General features: G+C 32.9%; 1 protein-coding gene across 1 annotated transcript in view; it reads right to left on the bottom strand.

Moving 5' to 3' along the window:
• Nucleotides 1-23,884, bottom strand: part of Robo1 (roundabout guidance receptor 1) — a 1,050,317-nt gene that overhangs the window by 126,590 nt on the left and 899,843 nt on the right. Inside the window, exon 5 of the mRNA XM_048803857.1 lies at nucleotides 17,962-18,119. Within this exon, the coding sequence (XP_048659814.1) occupies nucleotides 17,962-18,119 (158 nt within the window). The remainder of the gene's footprint in view (nucleotides 1-17,961; nucleotides 18,120-23,884) is intronic.

Genomic DNA, 23,884 nt, shown 5'->3' with positions numbered 1-23,884 from the left:
AAAGAAGACACAGTATTAAATGATTTCATGTTTTTATTAATTATTGCTTAATATTATATGTATGTACTTTATATTTCTGAATACACACATTAATAATTTTGCTTTTCTCCTTGAGATCTGACTTTTATTGTATTTATTACATAAAAATTAAAATTTTTGATAAATTTCCACCATCAAAAATCATTGACATAAGGTTTATATCTTTTATTCCAGTCACTTCTCTTAAGTATATGTATTTCAGGCTGGGTTTTAGCTCAGTGGTAGATTGATTGCCTAGCATGTGTGAGGCACTAGGTTCAATTCTCAGCATGGCATATAAATAAAATAAAGGTCCATTAACAACTAAAAATGTGTTTAAAAACATATGTATCTCAAGAAATTAATTTTAACATTCTCTGCTTACATTAAGTTTAGCACACAAAATAACACTTTTAAATGATATCGTACATCCACTGCAAAATAAATTCATATTTAAGTCTCCAAGCACAAGTTTTATTTTGGATAAATATAAAAAAATAAACCAAGGGAAGTGAAATCAGTTATTCCTCAAGGCAAGCAAAGTTTATTAAAGTTTATTTACTCTTTCTAGTTTTCATGAAAGCTACTGACTCTCATTTCATTTTCCAAAAATTTTTCATATCTCCCTATTCCTATTTCATTCTGCTTCATAGGCCTATTGGAGAGATGAGTGGGGGGGGCGGGGAGAAGAGGGAGGAGGATGAGGAGGAATAAGAACACACACATGGTTTTAAGTATGTCTTGATTGGAACATATCAGGTTTCATGTTGCTTGTCCAGAGGCCAGGAGATGAAGCTACATGTTCTCGTGACCATTATATAAACTGAGAGTATCTGTACCCTGAGATAGGTCAAACTAAGAAAAATAGAGGAATGCTAATATTGACCAGATTGATTTTGTTGTTGTTGTTATTTGTTTGTTTGTTTACCAGTGAGGTTTCAATCATATTGTAAAAAATATTCAATTTGATTTTTAAAGATTCATGTTGATTTCACTAATCCATTCACCAGTCAATTTTAAAACAAAATGTATTTCATCTTTCACAGTCTATTTAAAATATATATATAACATCTCTGGGATTTGCAAACACACACACACACACACACACACACATCTTGTCTAACAAAAGGATGCTGGGTGAGTATATAGGTCCTGTAAAGAAAACTGAAAGCAGCCAACTGAAATCAGTCTAAGGGCTATACTAAATTTTTCCAGGTGACATAAAGTGGACAGCTTTACAAGGAGAAAAAAATTAACTTATAAGTGTTTCGATTATTCACTTAGGAATGGAATTGAGAGAAAAGTAGGCAATTAGGAGCTCTCCATTGGTGTCCCATGTTTGCCTGGACTACACAGATACAAGAGAACATGATCCAATTTCATTTGTTTGCTGGTACACTTTACAATACCATTTGAAAACCAACATGAATTCAGCCAGGAGTTTAAACACACTTGATCATCAGAGAGAAACAGCAAGAGACTCATGCAGAAAAAGCAATTATCCCAGTGGGAACACACGGCTCTCTACACAGCTTGGTGAGCTGCCAGCTGAGCACACAGGCCAGGAAGAGTTGCTGCCTAGGACTATGGCAGCTGCATTTCTCTGTTATTTCCATTTTTCCTATTAAACTTTTCATTTCTTCCTCTTAGCAATTTATAAATTGGTAGTTGGCTGTTTGCTGCTGCAGAAGCACACCTATGATAATTTGATTATAGTCTACACCAGAAAGAGCTGTATTGTTAATTGCAGGCAAGTGAGAGCCACCCTGCAGAGAGACATATTTAACTTAAAGAGAAAAGATGATTTTCTTTGTGAAGGTATAAATTAGTACCTTTCTATCTATCTACTATATCACCAGAGTACCTTTTTAATGAATCCTAATCTTAACAAAGAATAAAAGAAAGAAGAAACACAGGCTTCTTTAAATACACTTATTTTGACTGCTTAAGTGTGGCTCAAAGCCAGAACAAAGACTTGAGTTTGGCATTTTCTCTTGCAAACCCATTTTCTTGGGCCACTCAGAGGTATGTAGTCTAAAGCAATCAACCGAGAAATCACCCCCTAATTTATAGTATTCTAAACTAGGGACAGACAAGGGAAATGAGTGCTGACGAAATGCAAAGCAGATGACTCACGGAAGCCTTTTAGCAGATTCCCCAGGTGTCTGGTTCCCAAGTCATTAATACTGGAACCTAAAAGTGAATCCTATGAAAAGCATGCAATATAAAGAGTGGTTTTCTAATAAAATATCCTTTGCTAGCTATCTCCTAAAAGCAAAAAAAGCTGATTGGTTTTTACCTCTATGAAAATTCTGGACAGATTACATGGCAGTATTCAGCATGGATATGAAAAATTAATTTAGCTTACAGCTATTAAAGTTAATGTATTATTTCCTTCACAGGTCTCATGAAACAATGTCCCGCTGTTTCAAAGGTAAAAACAAAGTCTTATGGGCAATTTTCACTTTCCCACAAAACCAGGTTTGCTTTTTATCACCTCATCCAACCATCTGGCTATAATTCTGAATTTACATACAGTCACTGCTAAAACAGACTGAACCTAAAATCTATGGAGGAATTATGACTATGCTCTAGAAATAAAGATGACAAATGTTCATAGTAGTTGAAGGAAGTAAAGCTCATTTTTAAACTCTTGGCTCTTTGGAGTTATAAGTTCACCAGCTGAAAATACTTTTCCAACAGTAAATCCCTATTTTTCCTCTATGGGTTCTTAAGCTTAGTTGTTCTCTATAGTTTTGTTCCAGTGTGAGAATTTCTCTCACTACCAAATACCTTGCTAAGATAATGCCTTTTCCAGAGACCTGGGTAATTTTCTCCTCTGGAAATTTAAATTCACTTATATTCTGAAGAAGACACAAAGCCATGGCAGACAAAGTCAATCTGGCTGTGTATGCCAGGGATTCTTGGATTCAGAAATTTAGAATGACAAAATTTACAAAACCATATTTTTAATTTTAACTACAAAAGAGCAACAAAGTAGTTCAATATCATTAACTAACACTCTGTAGAAGTATGAACATGTCTAAAATAGTTGCAAATTGAAATAAACTCTCATTTCTGTTCTGTGGTATTTTAATCCCAAAGCATCAAAGGGGAGCAAGAAGAGCATGTGACAAGCTTAATTGATTAATCAGAAGTCAGGGCTCATCAGGCCAGAGTCAGAGATTCAATATACATATGGCCAGTTGCTTCACTCTCTTTTATTGATCACAAGACTATGCTAGAATCTAGCTCAGTTATTTGGCAAATTTGTGGCTCATTTTATAAAGGGTACATGATAAGAAGATAAATAACTCCCATGTGCCCCTACACTACATGGTAATATAAATGAAAATGTATCTATGTGCTTCCAAAGAGGAAGCAGGTAGACAAATTCCCCCATATAAGGAAGAAAATATAATCTTTGGAAGAAAATTTTGAAATGGAACTTACAGGAACTTTTCTATAGGTTAAATAAAGCTACAGTTTTATCTACAGATACTTCTCACCATTGCCTGAGAACTAATGATTAACTCGTGGGCAAATAAAAAGTTAAAATAAATGCATCCTGCCCACCTCTGACTCCATAGTTATCTCTGAAAACAAAATTAATGGGAAAATTAAATCTACCTAAAAAGTAGTTCAAAAGTTGTTTGGATTGGTATTTGAGATATCCTTTCTCACTCAATAAATGGTCCAGTTCCATGACCGGGACAAAATGCATACTGAATAGAAAATGTGGGGTAAATAATATTAAGGGATATTGGTATTTTGAATTGTTTCTGATCCAAGTCTAGGTTGCATTGTTGCAGTTTTGAATTGAAAAAAAAAAATCAAGATTTCCTGAATCCTCAGTTGCTTTCATAAAAACACCTAATTAGGAATTCCCGTGTTAAGGGGTGGGAAAGTTTCTGGAAGAAGGGATATCAGCCATAGGAAAGATTAATGGTCAAAGTAAAACCACTGGAAAAGTTTCTTACCTCTTTCTTTTTTTAAACATAGAATATGTATTCCATGATGACAAGTACTTTACCTAAACTTTGGCATTTAAAATGCAAACCTTTTATGTAGAAATAAAATTATCTGTGTTTTTCACAGAGATTGGCTATGTAGAAGTGTTTACACTTTTCAGTCCTCATCTCTTCAGAAAAAGCATTAATAGTTTAGAATTTATGTTTAAGACACACTATTTTATATTACATTACAGAAAACAAATTGAAATTCTGACCACTACACACCAAAATAACAAAATTTAAATTTCTGTCATTTCAACAGAAATTTTAAAGAACAAATTGCATAATATGTTGAAACATAACATCTGAAAAAACTGTAATTGATGGTTTTCTCTGCAAACCCATGAACAATGCATCAGTAAATCTGTGGTAAATTTAATAAATACACTAATGAATTTATTAAAAATATATATTATTGCTGTAATAAGAACTGTGATGTACTAATGTCCTAACACCTGCCATCCACAAGGTACTGTTATGTGCATATTCTTTAATTTTACAATATTCTTGCAGGGAAAAGTATATTTTCCTATTTTGGGATGAGAAAACTGAGGTTCAGAGAATATCAGAAATTTGCTCCAGATCATTTAGTAAGTGTATCGGAGCCCATTCTGGATAAGTCCAAAGAAAAGTTTCTGTAGATGACTTTCTTTTAGGTAGAAAACAAATGCTTCCCATGCCAATTCCACAAACTAGCAGTATCTTGCACATATGTAGATCCCAACACCGAACGACAGGAGGAAAAAACAGGTGTGATCTGTTGACTCCCTGAGTATGTCAGATTGAGAATCCACTTTCCATCATATTCACCCCACAGTTAAGCCTGCTTGATGTGAACAGCCAACCTAATTGCCCTTAATCCATCTAGTTGTCATCAGAAAAAAAATGTGCATATTTACATTTCACTTGCAGGAGCAAATATAGTTAAATACCCACATTAGTTTTTATTCAGAGGAATTGCTCTCCTATTCCCATATAAACCTGAGATTATGAGTGTAGCATGTTTAAAGTGTAAACAGAATATTTACAAGCTTCCCTAATAAAGATGAGAAAATCTGACATGATCTTCTATAAGCATAATGTCTGGTACAATATGGTGATGTGATATATCCAAGTGAGAGAAGAGTGACACCGTGTATGTTAAAAGCAAAGACATAAGAAATAATGGATTCCTTACTAAATTACACTTTATCCACTCAAAGAGACAAATTTCCATTATTTTCAGCCAGTATTATATAGATTGAGCTCAAATACTCTTGAAATTTCCCCCATACAAGACAATGCTCTTAAACATGAGCCTGTTTCTAATGTGATGGGCCTTTAAAGCTTTGTGATCACCTAGATTTGTAAGATTTAAGAAGAGAAAAACTGCACCATCTGGTAGCAATTTTGTTAATGCACACCACATTATTTTACAAGTGTACGATTTATCATATTATCAAATTCTTTAGTTTCAAGGAGATAAAAAACTGAAGTGGTCAGATGTTCCTGATAACTATTTGGTTAAAGCAACTAGCCTTTAAACAAAGAAAATGCACAATCAACACTAGATTAGAGGAGACCTCAGCCTCAGCATAAAATTTAGGATTATCCTTTAAGAGAGAATCTTTAAATAAAAGTGATAATGTGGCCAAGATGAAGAAACAGATAAAGTTAACCTTGGCCAATTATAAATAATGAAAAGGAAATCCCAGCTCCCTTTAAAAGGCTCAGATTTAAAATTGTTTAAAACTTGAGCCTTAAAAGTATATTCAATTTCTGCACTTTAGACTCTGCTTTAAGGATAGAATTCCTTGTACAATAAGTGCATTTTTAAAATGTACTACTTGGGAAAAAAAAAAGATTGCCATTCATTTGGTTTTATGTAAACAGAAAGAAACACATGCTGTTTGGGTCCTCATGAACAATCACAAAGACTAAAAGCAATTGGAAAAGTCAATTTTTTAAAAAAGAGAAATTTACCAAAAAATATTCTGATTTCATTTAAATTTTTCCCAATTTTAAACGTAAGATTTGTAAGCACTGCTTTAAAATAAATTTTAAACTATACGTTTAGGGAAGCAGCTCATCTGTGATTAATAGAACACTGAAAATAAACTAAACTGGTTAGGACACCATCCTTGAACCCACAAAAGAGTGTGCCTTTAATTTGGCAAACTACTAACCTATAATTAAACAAAGTGCTCCCAGGCAGTAGTAAAATTCCACTAGTTCTTGGCCATTTGGAGAAATGTAATGGCCTGATCAGATATATCAAAGTGCTTAGAAACTGAAGAAACTCAGCTGCTTGAGTAAGCATATATTGTAAGGAAAAAAATAAAAGAGGAAACTACATTTGCAAGTCTGCTGTCTCTGGTGGAATAGTAAACTAATCTCAAATTTCTGTTACAGGCATTGTCATTTGGCCATGTGTGTTGAGTCTGTAGAGTTATAATATTTCTGCTTAGTGTACTCTATTGATAATTACTTTGAATGATGAGCTCCAACTATTTTTTGGCTGATTACTTGAATTTCTGAGACATTTTTTTTGCTTTCTAGAAGAGCTACTCTGATTGAAGAATCATGGATGCTGACCAGCAGCACACTTCCACCCCAGGCTTTGGCCCAGTAATTTCAAAAGAGTTGGCAAGATTCCATATGGAAGGCAGTGTAGGCAGACCCGTCAGGCAGTCCTCTATGTTGCCTAATGGGACTCTGACTGAACACAACTTGGGTGGGACTAGGCTTTGGGAAAACATTCAAAACTGGCTTTGAGGATAACTATTTGTGAGAAAAAAAAATGAGGAGAATAATCTCAAGAGATTTATCAGAATACTGACAGCAGGCAACAATCAAAACAGCATAAAACACCAATATTGAACAATACCCAAACTGTTTGAGATTATTCAGATTTTTCACATATGTGAAGACATTTCTCAGATGGAAGTCCATTTCACTATTTAAAAGAAACTTAAAATATACATATCACTTCCCAAAGTGACCAAAACACACTATAAAACACGCTATCTGGCAATCTTTGGCTTGTACTACTTTTTGCATCTAAGCACTGAAAACCTTTCTATGGTCCTTGAATCAGTTTAATTGGACTTGTAAGGGCTTTGTAAGGAATTATAACTAGGTATCCTGAAGCACCTGGAGTGGGGTGGGGAAATGGCATGCAGACCCTAAACTGGACTCTACTAAAGGCATATGTCGTACAAAGAAGACATAAAATTGATAGATACTTGTAAATTGGTTAAAACAGGATGTATCACAGGGTTACAGGTTTGGGGTAGTTTTTCCTACTATATATTCAATTTAAATTTTAATCACTGACATTAAATATTTTTGGTTTCTGGATTCTCTATATCATTAATATTGTACAGAGAGAACATTAGTTGAAGTTAAAGATAAGGAGTACTAAAAATAAGCTTACAATGAGGCTGTTATTCCTCAAAATACTTTCAACTACTATGACTTGATTCTCATAAGAATCCTGAAAATTATGCAGAGAAGATACTATAACCTTAATATTTTAACAAATTAAAGGATTTGATCAAAGTTTGATTATTAGTGGGGCTCAAAAAAACAACGTCAGACATAAGAGATTTTTTTTTACCAACATGGCCATAAATTAAATTACTATGTAAATTGCTGTAATTTTGTCAATGAGATTGTGAGGTGAACTCAGACATTCAATTAAGATGAATTGGACCTTTTTCTAATAACAAACAGAATATACAGAATAATAATAAAAAAACCCCAAAGCCATTATTGATTGTAGCCAACCAATAAAGAAATAAATAATGTTGTTAAACCCTATGTATTTCATATATCATTTTAGTACCAGTGCCAAAATAGGAAATACTGAATTTAGGGTACAAAGCAAGTCAAGAAATTGTCTGAAATAAATCCAGTAAAGCACTGTATTTGTGGCTTTTTTGTTAATCTATATCATAATCAAAGTTAAGTCTTGTTTTAAATGGGTTGACCTAATTTGTCATGAGAAAGGTATAAACAGAAAGAAATCTATATGGAGAGGTTTGCCACTTATTCCAGATTTAAGACTAATCCATTATGTGACTCAGGATAAATCAACTTCCCTGGCTTCCCTTTCATTCCCCAAAAATGAAAGAGATTGCCTATTCACAATCTCTCAAATCAGCACCATCCATAAGGTTCTGTGAATAGCCGTAAGCCACACTTAAGGTAACATATGTGTTCAAATAATCTGTGTAATATTTCCTATTGTTAAACCAATGGAAACCAGTAACTGGGGCAAGGATATTGTTGTTCTATATTATGCGAATTGAGGAAAACAAATACATAATTGTGCATGATAATAAAATTAAGAAAATCAAATATGTTCAAATTAGCAACTTTTCAATGTAGGGTATTTTACAAGACATTATTTCTGATTAATATTTCATTCATTTAACAGTTTCTCAAGAAATTATATATATATTGAGCTCCTACCATAAGACACATACAAGGAATACAGCTTGCCCTGAAATGTGTCCTAGGCATGTTAGATAAGTAATATATACATCATGATTTGAACACATTAGAAGTAAAATACTTGGCAAAAAAAAAAAAGTAACTGTGGTAGGATTCAGTAGAACATTCTCCTGAAGACAATACCTTTAAGTTGGAACTTGAAAAATGAGTGAATTAGACAAAGGGGTGGAGGAGGCAGAATATTCTAGGCATATAGAATAGCATGTGCAAAAAAAAAGACTTTCATAAATCTGTGAAGCTCTGATATCCAAGTCTGTACATGAACATCTAGTAAATGAATACTGAAAAACTAGAGTAACCATCAAATGTTCATCAGAATTATATTAATAATTGTACTGTGATCTAAATTAACTTGTGTGCTACAACTGAGAATGCCTTAGTTCATTATCATCTTTTCAAAGAGTGCTTTGGCTTCTCAACTAAGTAAGGAATGCTTGCATTTATGTTTTTCTGGTTTTAGTGTCCAGACATGATAAGTGTATATGCAATTATTAAGTAGATTTATGAATTTGTGGTAAGGTTCAGGGTGTTCCTTGGGAAGATAAACCAGCCTTTCTCATCTGAATCACAGAATTTCTCAATTCTCTTAAGGATAGTTCATAACTAAAATGTTCTAGACCCATGGGAAAACAGTTGATTCATAACACCATGGATGCCTTAGAGCATTAGGGCTTAATTCCCTTGTGGAATCACCAGTTGACTATTTCATTGCACAACAAAGGTGAACATAGAACTTAAAAGTTTCTTCATTTTAATAGTAGTCTAAATTCTTTAATTACTCATAATATTCACCCATGGTGATTCTGTGAAAACTGAAAATACTCTTAAAGTTGTGGATCACATATAGATACAAACAAGGAGAGAGGAGATATAATGCTGGATTTCTTTTCATATACATTCAAATGATCTTGGTTATCTGGGACATTTGGAATTATTATGGTACAAATGTCCCTGATTTTCCTTCTCCATCAAGTTTTTGATAACTAAATACATAATGGAGCTCATACTGCTTTACTAACCCAGAGAACTCAATACTAATATGTAGAGTGTGTGTTACAATAGCATGTATTTTCTCATTGTATTCCTATGATAACTAGGTAAGCTAACATAGGTACTATTAGGCAATTTATTTGGCAGATGCAAACAATGAAATGCATGGAGTTCAAATGTCTTTCTTAAGATCATACATTTAACAGTAGTGAAAACCTTATAACGCAGTGTTATAATGTGCAAGCCTATGCTGTATTCTATTAATCCAGTGTTTTCAGTTATGAAATTTAAAAATTCAGGATAAGAAATGAATTCATTTTTTAACTCATTTCTTCCTGTTATTAGTGATATACAAGAATTATGTTAGTTTAACTTACACTTATATTTAAATACACTTAATTTAAAATTTAACTTTTTATAAGATATAAAATATATAATGTGCATTGACCTTTTTTTGGTAAGATACACAGGGGGAAAAAATCTACTTCTGGCTTATCGCCCCCCAGTTTCCTTTGACCTTCACACAACAGAACTACTTATTTATTTTGCAGGAAAGCAAATTTAACTTCTCAGGGAAGAGGAGCTCCATGACATCAGCTGCATTAAGTGTGTTCATTTCCTCTAGGGAAGAGGAGAAGGAAAGGAAGCTACAGACACTGAACAATGAAAGAAATTGGAAGACCAGATGAAAGCACTAATCGAAGGAAGGAAGGAGGAGCAGATGGTTTAGGAGGGAGACATGTGGGAATTGGGAGGAAAGGAAGCAATTGGCAAGGAGTGGGCTGAATGCCAAATTTGTGAAGGATCTGGAGGACACTGGGGATTTGGATGGGATATGAGTCAGCTGCTTTTTACCAAAATATCACACCAACAAGGGAAATCAAAGAAACTTGCAAAGATACACAGGATCCAGAAAGGACGGGAAAAAGTTACAAGTAGATAAAATTGCCCCCCAAAATGGTTTAAGACTGAACTATAGATTTGATGGAAATAAATAACTTATAAAAGATCATTTCCCTACCACCTAAATTATTTTTTTAATCAAGTAAAACTCTTAAGACTGCTTTAAGGACAGGCAGGAAGAATAGTAAAAAAATCAAAGACAGCTTATCTCAAAAGAATAATACAAATTATTCAAAAATGTTTATGTCACAAAGGGTTACGCCTGCTAAGAATTTCAAACATGAAAAGACTAATGTCTTTCAAGCTGTCCTTTTTAATACTAAAATAAAATCATCAGAAAAAAATGACAGAATCATTATGAAGAAAATCATCCTAGAATTTCATAATTGAGTTCAGGCAAAATTTACCATGTACACTGTTTTGTATTTACTATGTTTTATTGCATCTACACAAAATTACCAAACCACTAAATCAATTAATTTTTTCTCTAAATTAACTTCCCATTTATTAGATAATTTCTCATAATTGCTTAATCCTTTCAGCAATAACTTTCAAAATGTATGCAACTGATGCTTTTAGAAGCTTGTTGCTCCACAGCTTGGACTGCTAACTAAAATGTAAATTCAGTTGAATCACTTATTGATTCACAATATCATTTGGGATATCAATTTTTCTTTCCCTAATTGCCAAATGAGAAACAAGTTAATTATTATCCTCTGTATATAATCTCTAATAATTTTTTAGGTAAAACTCCTAGTCTTTAGAATAAATAATTACAGTTTATCTGAGCTATAATCTTAGGTTGAATTTGACGACTCCTGTGCCATCTTTTGAGAAATTACTAAACTTACCAAATTTTATAGATCTTTGTTATGCTATAAGATTTCATTACTGGAGATAATATGAACTAATTATTGAAATTAACAAGCCCAATTTCAAGATTACCATAACATCTCCATACCCTTTCAAATAAAAGACAATATTTTATAGTAGAAGCTAAGAGACATAGTCATCCTGAGTTGAAATTTACATTGACTGCCTATCAAAATCATCATATATGTAGCAAAATCTATAGGACCCTGTAGAAAGTGTTATCAACAAACAAAACTAGTTCCCAAATTGTTGTCCCTCTCTCCTACAAACCAATTTGGAATCAGCTAATGCACTAGCAAACTTTCTCTGACAGTGGTGTCTTTAGGTTAAACATGTCAATATGTACACAGAATGATCAGAATGGGGCTTAGCACATAGGAAGTGGTACGTTAAGTTCCTACTACCACCAACATCTTACCACCAACATCTTGTTTTCCCAGGGAAACTGAATTGTGAGGTAACTGTGCACAACTGGAAATAAAATAGCTATTCATTAAGTGATCAAGTAAATGAAATGAGATAATATAAAGCATTAAATATGCAGTAAATTCTCAATACTTAATAGCTAATACATTATTGATGTTCGTACAATAACTGTTTCTAAAGCTTTACATGTGTTTGGAAAATTTTAGGTTAAAAATGAAGTACTTTTCAAATTCATTTATGTGATATATTTAAATAGAAGTGTTGAATACAAGCTTTGAAATGTTAACTTGCAACATTCAATAAACATTTCATAGGTATTAAGTACCAAGTGTTGAGAATGTACTATTATTTCTATCAATATTCACTTAACTAATCTAAAAATGTTTAATTTCTATTCATCAATTATCAGATCTTACACATAAATACATACAACTATCATTTTGTTTTATTGATACAGTGGTATAAATTTGCTATCTCACATTTATTATATGTTAAGGCAAGTAACATATGTTTGTTCCACAGTGTCTGTGAGGGATTGGTCCCAAGACCCATTTCAGATACCAAAATCTGTGAAGGCTCAAATTGGTGGAGTACTGCATATATATTATGCATAACTTCCTCTATACTTTAAATCTTCTATTGCTTACAATGCTTAGTACATTATAAATGTCAGGTTCAACGTTAATATATTGTATTGTTTAGGAAATTATGATAAGAAAAAATCTGTATATGATAATTACAAATCCCCCCCCCCTTTTTTGTTTTTGTTTCTGAATGTGTTCAACATGTGGATGGTTGAGTCTATGGATATAGAGACCACAGATATGGACAGCTGACCACAATTGCTCTTGTTTCATTAATTGTCATGTGGATGCCATTGGGTACCTTAATATTTTAGTTTATAAATACATTTATTATGCATCTAAAAATCAAGGAAATAAATTTTTTATAAGCTATCCTCCATAACAAATTGACAATTTCCTTCCTTGTCTACGCCTGCAATTCCTGTAGCTACCACTAGAGCATTAGCTTTATAGAAGCTCAACAGACAGAATACCAAACTGATGTCTGGAGTCATTATGAAATTGTGTTGGAATCTCTCCAAAACTGCACTAATGTAAAACAAACTGACTTTTTCATTAACATAACCATACTAATAATCATGCAATCTAAGCCAACAATTGTAAAATAAGTTACAAATTTTAATAAACTTTATACCTCTTAACAATGTTTTTACCATGAGTATATTTTTCCTCTCTCTTCACTAATTCCAAAACTTTCAGTATTTATCTGACAATTTATCTCTCATTCTATTTAGAAATCCAAAATTATACTGAAGGTTTCCTTGGGCCTTTAATAATCTACATATCAACCTTTATTCTACCTAATCCTGTAAGTGACCATCATCATGAATATTTATGACCTTTTATAATCTAGGAAAATATTTGTCATGTCTACTTTATAGTAAATTTAACTTCTTACTTAATTCAAGAGTAATTTTCATTTTTTGATTGAGCAGGAAAATATTGTGCACTATTTTTTTAATATTATCATTCTCTTTTTTGCACTCCTACAAAATATCTTGAACTTAAATACAATATTTCCAAAATGTAGTTCAATAAAAGAAGCACATTCCTTCTTGTGCAATTCATAGGAATGCTTTTGTACATCAAAAAGGAAGACTTTATTCCTCTGATTCATCTTTATTGACGAAATATCATTTATTCTTAAGTTGCAAACACATGAAGTAAGTCAATTGAAACTAGTCTCTAAGTTAAACTACTTCTGTTTCTAACTATAAATGTAAATATTCATGTCTAAGAAACAACTAGAGGCAAATATTATCTAAGACATCTTTTATTCTAAGAAAAGCATGCCAGAAGGGTTTTAAAAGATCCTCTTGTCATGTAGAGGAATAAGAAAAGGTGATTTATATATTCTTGGTTTATAATCATCATGGACCTAAGATTTGGCTCAGAATCCAAGCCAATGTAGAAAGAAATGACTTAAGAATATCAAAAATACAGGTGCAGCTACAATTCAATTACATATTTCCCCTTTTTGCAGGGTGTGTCTTTGTTCTCACAGCTGGAGATGTGTACTTCAAATTTTCAACAAAGAAAGTCACCACATTAAAGAACTCTAGAAATTCCTATAACAAAAACTGTAGCAATAACCATGCAATTTTCAATTGCCTTTCATAAAAATGTAATGTGCTTTAATCTTCTGTTCATTCGTACTCAACACATTTGGCAAAGTACACTAGTAACAGAAATGAAAACAATCATTTGAATACAAAGCTTAGGAAAAAAGACTCACATAAAGTATCTGTAACCAACATCTCCTAAGAATTTATTTTCAATTTTTTTAAAGAAGTATTAGAAAAAATTCAAGCATTCCATTTATGATCTAAGTTTGAAATACTCAATTTTAGTTTTGCCTAAAGGAGGAAAAGAAAACAAAAAAACTATTTTGATCTAAATAAAAACACTGGGTTTGAAACCAAACTGCCAGTTTTTAATCTATTCATTTCCCCAAATGTATAAATGTGCTTTCTACCTCTAGTGTTTTATCAGTTCAACAGTCATAATTTACACAAAACACACAGATGGTCACAGAAATAGTAAAAGTTTCAGATGTTACAACTTCCTGGCATATGGAACACTATAGTGGATCATCATTTTGGCAGCATTCAAATGATTTTAAAATTATTTATACATTCTCATCCTGCCATCGTTTCATAGTCATAGGTTATTACAACTCTAAATTGTTTGATTCCCGATTAGAAGTGATTCTTATATTGACTTCAAGCTACTCATGTGACTGGGGACTGATGCTTTTTAAATTAGAAGATAGCATCCTTCTAGACAGAAAAAGTAAATAAAGATAATAAATTAAGCATTTTCACATAAACCATAAAATTTTGTCTCATTCAATATATGATACAGTAGGACATTCCAAGATTTTTTTTTTTAAATTCAGATTTACTACAGCAGTTTAAACTGTGAATGATACAAAAAAAACTAATACACACAGGTGCACACACAAAACATCCTTCAAAATTAACATGAACCTTTTTAACATATGAGATTACAATCACTTTTATTTTTATATAATTTATGAGATACAGCATAAGAAGGGTCATCCATGATTGACCACCAAGTCAATAATTCCCATGGTTAATTACCAATCTTCATAGTACTTTATCTACCAGCTACAGTTGACTCAGTTACTGCTGACACCTCCTTAAAATGCAATATTGGTGGCTGCCCTCTGGTTTTCTTCCTTTCTCATTGACTAATCCTTCTCAGTTTCTGCTGGTCTTTCTGCCTCTTCTCCCTGAGATCATGGCCTTAGACCTCTTTCTTTCTATGCATAACCACTCCCTGGATAATGTCAGTCTCCAAATGATGTATACACACTGATGAGTTGCAAATTCATCAGGATTGGCTGCATTATACCATGGTAAGAAATTCTCAAATGATTTAATACAGCAACAATTTGTTGCTCATTCATTCCTCATGTTGATCACAGAAGATAGAGGTGGGGCAAAAGCTCTGTTGCACATAATTCAGGGGCTGAAGCTCTCAAAGTGTCCTCCATGTTGTAGCTGCTCCACCTAAAACATGTGGCTTCCCTGTTTGCAGAGCGGTGAAGAAGAGCATTCCTGGTTTCACTCAACTACTGATAATTTCTTTAATTCACTCAGAGCCCATAAATCTGAAACAGTCAATTAGGTCTGCTCAAGATCTCAGGAGACAGGGAGGATGACATAGGAATGAGTACTCATATATCTACCACAACTTAATTTTTTCTCCTGCCTCAACCTCAACTCTGAATTTCTGATTTACATATCCAACTGCTCATTTGACTTGGATATGTATAAGTATTTCAAAACTCTCTTGTCAAAAACAACCCCTGGTATGTCCTGCCCCAAATCTTCTTCTATAATCTGCATGACAGTTAATAACATCAAGGGAATGGGTTTATGGCTCAGCAGTAGAGCGCTCACTTCGCATTGCAAGGCCCTGGGTTTGATCCTCAGCACCACATAAAAATAAATAAATAAATAAAGTTATATTAAAAAAAAAGATGTCTGCACCTTTTCACTACCCAGACCAATCAATGAAGGCAATGCTTGACTTTTCTTTTTTTTCATAAGCCATATCTAATCCATTAGCAAATACTGTTGGCTCTTGCTTCTCAGTTTATGTTGACTCTAATCACTCCTCACAATCTCCATTCCTAGCATACCAGTTAAAACCATCATTTCCCTCTTGCCCTGATTAACAAAACTCCCACCTGGCTTTCCTGCCTCTGACATTGCCACCTTCTGTGTGTTCTGGAGACAGCAAAGGCTTTTTCTGAGAAACCTCTGATTCTTCCCATTTTACTTAGAAGAAAAGCTGAACTATTCACAGTGACTATAAAGTCCTATGCAATCGCTACCTGTCCCCACATGGCATTATCTTCTACAAATCTCTCTGTTGTTCCCTCCATTCAACCCACACTAACTTAGCACTTTAGTGACAGTGTTAGTTGCACCTCACCTTAGGGTCTTTGAATGTTCTGCTTTGTCTGCCTAGAACACCTTTTTTTCCTGAAACTTGTAGAGTTTCCTTCCTCATTTTTTTCCCACTTTTTTATATGAGACATTCTCTGATCAGGCTATTGAAAATTTCAATCCTACTGGACCTCTAATGAATCCTTCTATATATTGACTCCTTTATTTTTCCAAGACACATTATACTGTATCATACCATATATAACATTTAATTAGTATTGTCTGTATATACACTTTTAGAATGTAAACGCCACAAGGGCACTCACCAATTTTGGCCTAATGATACATCTGGGGCATTGAGAATTTTGTCATTAATTTATATTGAAAACAAATAGGTAATCAGGAAAGACATAAGGGAAATCAGGGATAATAATGGTTTCAATGTGTTTGAATTATTAAGGCAGAGAAATGGGAATTACAGATGATGATCATTAAATGATCTAGAATACATGTTTAAGGATAGAATATTCTTATCTTAATTGTGCATAAACCCAAAAGGAATTTGTTATCACTAACAAGAGAAGCATTTGTTCCTACACCCTCTATTCCCCTGTGCTATGGGCTTCATTTCCCATAACCAACTTTTCCACATGTAGTTTTCACTTTGACATGTGACTTTTCAACACCTCTTAAATACAGAGCTGAGTCATCCTCACCCTAGTCCCTAGAATTTCAAAAATCCCCTGAGGCTCATTCTAATTCAAATCAGTGCAGAAAAAAAATGCTTGGTTGTCTTTTAAGGTCCCTAGAACTTTGCCACAACCTTCTCTTCTTTCCTCCTATTTAATTAGCACACTCATCAGTTAGCTGGTTGCTTAGAAATAGTGCAGGCATTTAAAAGATTTATGTTATAACTGTGTTCTTCAACAACTTTAGCAGTGACCTTTACTCACACACATATTCTCCTAGGGAACTTTGATTCTTGGTAAATGAATTCACAAAGGACAGATATCAGCGCATGCAGAAAAAAGGAAAGTGTAAAGGGAGATATTTTACAATCATAGAATCAATGAAAACTTGGTTGATGGAGGTGTGTTAGTGAACACCTACCACTACAGAACAAGCAATGAAGTCACACAGAAGCACTGCTATCAAGAAGAAAACACACAACCTACTACATATCATGTAATTCTCTACTTAGATCAGAGCAGGAACTCAAAATTCAATCACCTACTCTCACAGTTTTCTTTTATGAGATAAATTCATCATTAACACTCATGACGAATGAGATTTTATTTCTCAGAAACAATATCAAACTCTATGGAACAGAAAAGCAATTTTAAAAAGAGACAGAGATATAAAAAATCCTAAAGTGACTTAGGAGACCTCCTGGAAACATACTACATAACTAAAAATTTTATGAGAAACACTTTTAATGGTAATACGTGGAAATGTTATAAGCCCTGAGTTACAATAATAATTAAATCCACATAAAAGTGTTAACTCCAAGACATTAAAATTGAAATTATAGTTACACTTTTACTGATCTTTAAACTAAACACCGTGCATTTTCTTCACTTATTTTCATGTCTATAGAGAGAGAGAATTGAAATATATTTATTTTAAGGAAGAATTGAAAAATGAGAGCTAATGCTAGTCTTCATCTAAGAACAGGAGCAGGGTGAAGATATGTACAGTCAAACCTGAAGATGTTCCTGCTATTGGTTAAGTACTTACAGTTATTCTTTCATCTTTGTCATCCAGTGGAGAGCCATCCTTCTTCCAGGAGATGGTGGGCTCCGGATGGCCTCGTGGAGGCTGGCATTCCATGACAGCAGGCTCCCCTACTGCCACCATAACATCGGAGGGGTTTTGTCTGAAGTCATCCCGTAGTACTGTAGGAACAAAAATAAATCATTGTACTCAATAGTGACACATGCAATCCTTATCTCTGCACTTCAGCAAAAGAGACATTTACTATAATAAATTACTACTATTAGCAATCACAATGCAGCTTGAAGAATATCTACTTACAGACAACTTCAATGTAATAAAGATATTTGGCCTTAGCATGCACAGGAGGGGTAATTTGACATTCTTCAAAGGCCAGTGGGTGAATGTAGTCTGAGGCCTAGTGCCTTCACAGTTAGCATTTGAGTTCATTTTAACTTGCATTTCTTTGCTGCCTACCGCCTACATTTTTTCTTTCCAGATGCTAATGATTATAGTTCCTTTTACTTATCAAGATGATGCTCTCTACAGTTAAATAAATTATGTATACATACACACAAAATATTAAAAGGTAAATAAAGATAATTCTAAACATTATTAATTGAAAGATGTTACAGATACCTCAAATTAATGTTCAAGATTATATTATCATTATAACTTAAATGTACACATTAATAAAAAATGAAAGATTATTAACTTATATAGTATCAACCCTATAGTTTAGAGGCGTGAACAATTCATTACTGTAATCTCAACTGGATACTAATACAGTATTAAGCTGTTATAAGATAAGCAGTGTTATTCACTTTGTGACTGTAGGAATAAAATGTGAAAAATTAAAACAATATGTATTCATGAATACTTCATATGGTAAAGTTGTCCTCAGTATCTTGATAACATCGAACCATCTCAAATTAGTTGGCATCAGTAAGTCCTAAATCACAACTCTGTTGTTTGCTAAATATGTATTTCTTGAACACATTCTTTATGATCTCTGTTTCCCGATTTACAAAACTGATATGGAATATATACTTCATTGAGGTCTAATGAATAGTTAAGTTCCCCATCTTCAAATCCTTGATCCTGGGTGTAACAGAATGTGACCCATTGTAGAAGCCCAATTTAAGACAGTGCTTAAAATGTTTATAGGTATATTAAGATATACATTATGATAAAGATTATTTATCTTTTAAAATAAATTGCTTTGCAGATTTGATACTACAATTGTACATTGGAATGGATGTCTTTCCATCCTAATGGCATTTAAAAATGTTTTCACAGATGAAGCACTGCAATGTGAAAAACTTACACTCAAACCAGTATTTCAAACATTACTCTTAAATTTTAGTTTCAAAGCCTCAAATTAATAGGTTTTCCAAAGGCTCTATTTTCCTATTTCATTTCTTGAATTTTGTTCCTCTATACCAACTGAACACATGCATATATCTTAGTAAACCATAGCACATACTCAAAGCAGTTCTTTAATTAAAATATTGAGACAATTTGGGCAGACTATGACTATGCTAATGCCTGGAAAATACTTGCTTCACTATCTTTGGAAAAATAGTAAAAGAAAAAAAGACAAGGAAATATTACTGTACCAAGCTGTTGTGATTCTAACATCATACACTATTAATAAATTATACACTATCAATAAAACATAGACAAAAAAGTAAGATTTGTTGAAATAAAAACTCTACCTACCTTTACCACATAATAAAAAAACCAGACTATTAAGAATTTCACTATTTATAAGCTTAGATTATTATTACATGTTAAGAATGTACTACAAAAAATGTAAGTTTTATTAAAAAAAAGCAAACGAATTAACCTTAACAAGCAACATGTATGTTTTGCTGGATAAAATTATTAATCTATGATAACACATCTGAAAAGCTTTAACACCTCAGAAATACCCAAACTAAAATATTTTTCAAGTAAAAGTAAATAATTTGCACAATTTTTCAATTTGTTAGGCTTTAATCCAACTTGGTAATACTATATCTTATTTACAAATTGAGATCACATCTCAAATAAACCAATGAATAATAAAATGTCTTGCAAAATATCAAAGGGCTATGTCAGATAAATCAAGCTATTTTTTTCATTTATTATGTTATTGGGACTTTTACAGTATATAATGAAAAGCTAACAAAATGTAATCCATTAAAGATTGTTGCTTAGATAATGCTCATGTAATTATTTTTGCAGCTGTAAAGCATAAAACTCTAGCACTGCCTATGGCTACAGGCAATCCTGCATAAAACTATGAATTTAAGATTTTTCTCCTCTCTTTCATAAAAGCAATATTTCTTTCTTATTATACTTGCCCTGAACATTTTCTTTTGAGAAAAAATGGTATGTGTCACATTATAAAATGATATGAAGCCTTAGTTAAATTGTTGAATTTTCTTAACACATGTGTATATTTAATTCATTAAAATAAAAATAAAATCTAAGCAATTGGCAGCAATATGGAAGAAAAATTTTCAACATCCATATGTAGACCCAAATCCAGATCTTTTTAAACATCTCTCATTTTCTCCTCTAACATTTCTCATAATCAGTCTATATTTTGTAATGTTTCTCAATTTTATTTTATTTATTTATTTTTATTATTGGTTGTTCAAAACATTACAAAGCTCTCGACATATCATATTTCATACATTTGATTCAAGTGGGTTATGAACTCCCATTTTTACCCCGTATACAGATTGCAGAATCACATCGGTTACACATCCACGTTTTTACATATTGCCATACTAGTGACTGTTGTATTCTGTTGCCTTTCCTATCCTCTACTATCCCCCCTCCCGTCCCCTCCCATCTTCTCTCTCTACCCCATCTCCTGTCATTCATTTCTCCCCCTTGTATTATTTTTCCCTTTCCCCTCACTTCCTCTTGTATGTAATTTTATATAACCCTGAGGGTCTCCTTCCATTTCCATGCAATTTCCCTTCTCTCTCCCTTTCCCTCCCACCTCTTGTCCCTGTTTAATGTTAATCTTTTTCTCATGCTCTTCCTCCCTGCTCTGTTCTTAGTTGCTCTCCTTATATCAAAGAAGACATTTGGCATTTGTTTTTTAGGGATTGGCTAACTTCACTTAGCATAATCTGCTCTAATGCCATCCATTTCCCTGCAAATGCCATGATTTTGTCATTTTTTAGTGCTGAGTAATACTCCATTGTGTATAAATGCCACATTTTTTAATCCATTCATCTATTGAAGGGCATCTAGGTTATTTCCACAGTCTAGCTATTGTAAATAGCTATGAATATGGATGTAGCAGTATCCCTGTAGTACGCTCTTTTAAGGTCTACAGGGAATAGTCCGAGAAGGGCAATAGCTGGGTCAAATGGTGGTTCCATTCCCAGCTTTCTCAGGAATCTCCATACTGCTTTCCAAATTGGCCGCACCAATTTGCAGTCCCACCAGCAATGTACAAGTGTACCCTTTTCCCCACATCCTTGCCAGCACTTGTTGTTGTTTGACTTCATAATGGCTGCCAATCTTACTGGAGTGAGATAGTATCTTAGGGTGGTTTTGATTTGCAGTTCTCTGACTGCTAGAGATGGTGAGCATTTTTTCATGTACTTGTTGATTGATTGTATGTCCTCCTCTGAGAAGTGTCTGTTCAGGTCCTTCGCTCATTTGTTGATTGGGTTATTTGTTTTCTTATTGTTTAATTTTTTGAGTTCTTTGTATACTCTGGATATTAGGGCTTTATCTGAAGTGTGAGGAGTAAAGATTTGTTCCTAGGATGTAGGCTCCCTATTTACCTCTCTTATTGTTAAATAGTATAAAAAAATTAAATTTTAATTTTTAATTTGGGACTATATTTTTTTAAAAAGGTCTCACTATTAATTTGAAAAAGAGTAAATAACATACATAGTATATTCAAGTACATGTCACCTAAGAAGGTGTTAAGACATAGTCATTCTAATATTATAACCAGATTATATTTCTTCCATATTTATGAAGTTTTATGGGTACGAGCTGGTGCATATAACACAGCTCAAATGATTTCCACTTTTTCCTTTGTTAAACAGAAAAAACAAAATCTAATCATTTATCTTTCTGAGAAGATTTATACCGATTTTAATACAATTTGAAAATAGCAAAAGCTTTTTATCAGAAAAGAAAAATATCAGTGGTGTGCTAGAAACCTGTCTGTGTAATGCTGAGAAGATAAGAGGAAAAGTAGAAAATAATATGTAAACGTAAACTGTTCCAAAAACAATGGAGGCATTAATTTATTAAAACATTCTGTAGGAACATTATAAAAAGTTAGAACTGAAAGAAATGAAACATTATAGAACAATATAGTAGCTGACAATATCAAATTCATCCCCAAACTAGATACAATGGAGTGTCAGGAAATTGCCACTTGCTAGCCTATGTGATTTGTCTGAAAAAAGACAAGAGGAAAACACAGGTATCCTTATTTCCTGTGCAGTACCCTTGGCTTTCTAACCATGTCCTCATTGTCCTGTACAAAACATTTCTCTGATCAAATACATTGTGTTTCTAATGGATTTGATCCAATGTGGTTCTCAGCACCACCACAGAAGGCTTGTCCTATGATGTCTGTACATCGCTGCACCAGGGTCTCATAACTCTATCCAGTCTTGATGGGCTCAAGTGCTCCTCAAGTTAATCTTGTCCCCTAATCATGTGTTCAACATCTGCAAACTATAATGCATCCAACTTCATGAAACATAGAATCTAATTGCACTTAGGGGCCTCAGGAGTATGTGGTACAAATTTTCTGTTTTAGAAATTAATAAACTAAGACTTTCATGGGTAGAGGACCATGTCACAAAGGTAATAAAAATGATGAAGATGATTTAGCAAAATGATAATATTAATGATGGTGGATGCTTAATGAATGTTTACTGTATAAGAAACCATACTAAGTATCAACTTACTTAATCCCCAGAACAAGCTTATGATAAAATGAGTGTATTAGTTTCATTACACAATGAGGAATATTTAAAAACTTAGTGGCCAAGTTAGAATTCAGTCTCTAGTATGATCAGATCTCTAGTTAGAATTCAGATCTCTAGTTGTCCACCTATCTGGTCTTAACACAGAGTTCACAATTCTAAGTACACAAGTATATGATATAATTAGTATTTCAATCTCTTTCCAATGGAACAGAAATTAAGTGAGAAATTTCCCTCTTGATAGTCATATGTTTATCTTATTCTGCATTCTTGAATTTTCTCAGATTTTCCATGTTTGGAAGAAGATACTTGACATTCACAGCATATTGGGAATCAGAATTCATTATTCAGAATATACATGATGTATTACTTATTATCAATGACTCATATTTTACCACAAAATGAACAGACTGTACAATAATAATCATTTTAATTAAATATGGGCATTTAATTATCAGTAGGTATCTTGGGGAAAACAAAGGGAGATAATAACACAGTCTTGGATTTTTTTTTTCCTGCTTTACAAACTACCTCATGAATGCAACCCTGCAGCAAATAGTAAACTTGTTGACTAGGAAGAGAAAAAAAATCAATGAAACCCTTAAAAAGCACAGAGTTTATTGGAAAAGAAAATAAATGAAGTATATTCCTAAAGACAACTCTATAGATATTTAGCATGCCTCTACTACAATGTGTCATATAATTATTTTCAAAATTATTAAGCATTTACCTAGTCCTTAATTTTAGTAGAGAATATGTTAGTCATTTTTATAATCCTTTTAGTTCTGTCTGAATTCCAATTTACATGTTGATGAGAAGAAATGCCAATTAATTTCAAAATAACTATAATTCTCTCTCATTTAACATATACATTGGGCACATATTTTGTGCCTGACAGTTATGCTACAATTCTTGCATTTCCCTTGCAGTGAAATACATGTTAAATGCTGATATTTGTAAAAAAAAAAAAAAAAAAAAAAAAA

This window comes from Marmota marmota, unplaced genomic scaffold (genome assembly GCF_001458135.2).
Source record: "Marmota marmota marmota unplaced genomic scaffold, marMar, whole genome shotgun sequence".
Lineage (NCBI taxonomy): Eukaryota > Metazoa > Chordata > Mammalia > Rodentia > Sciuridae > Marmota > Marmota marmota.
Note: the sequence above shows the minus strand (reverse complement) of the source record. Positions and strands in the feature narration are given on the sequence as shown.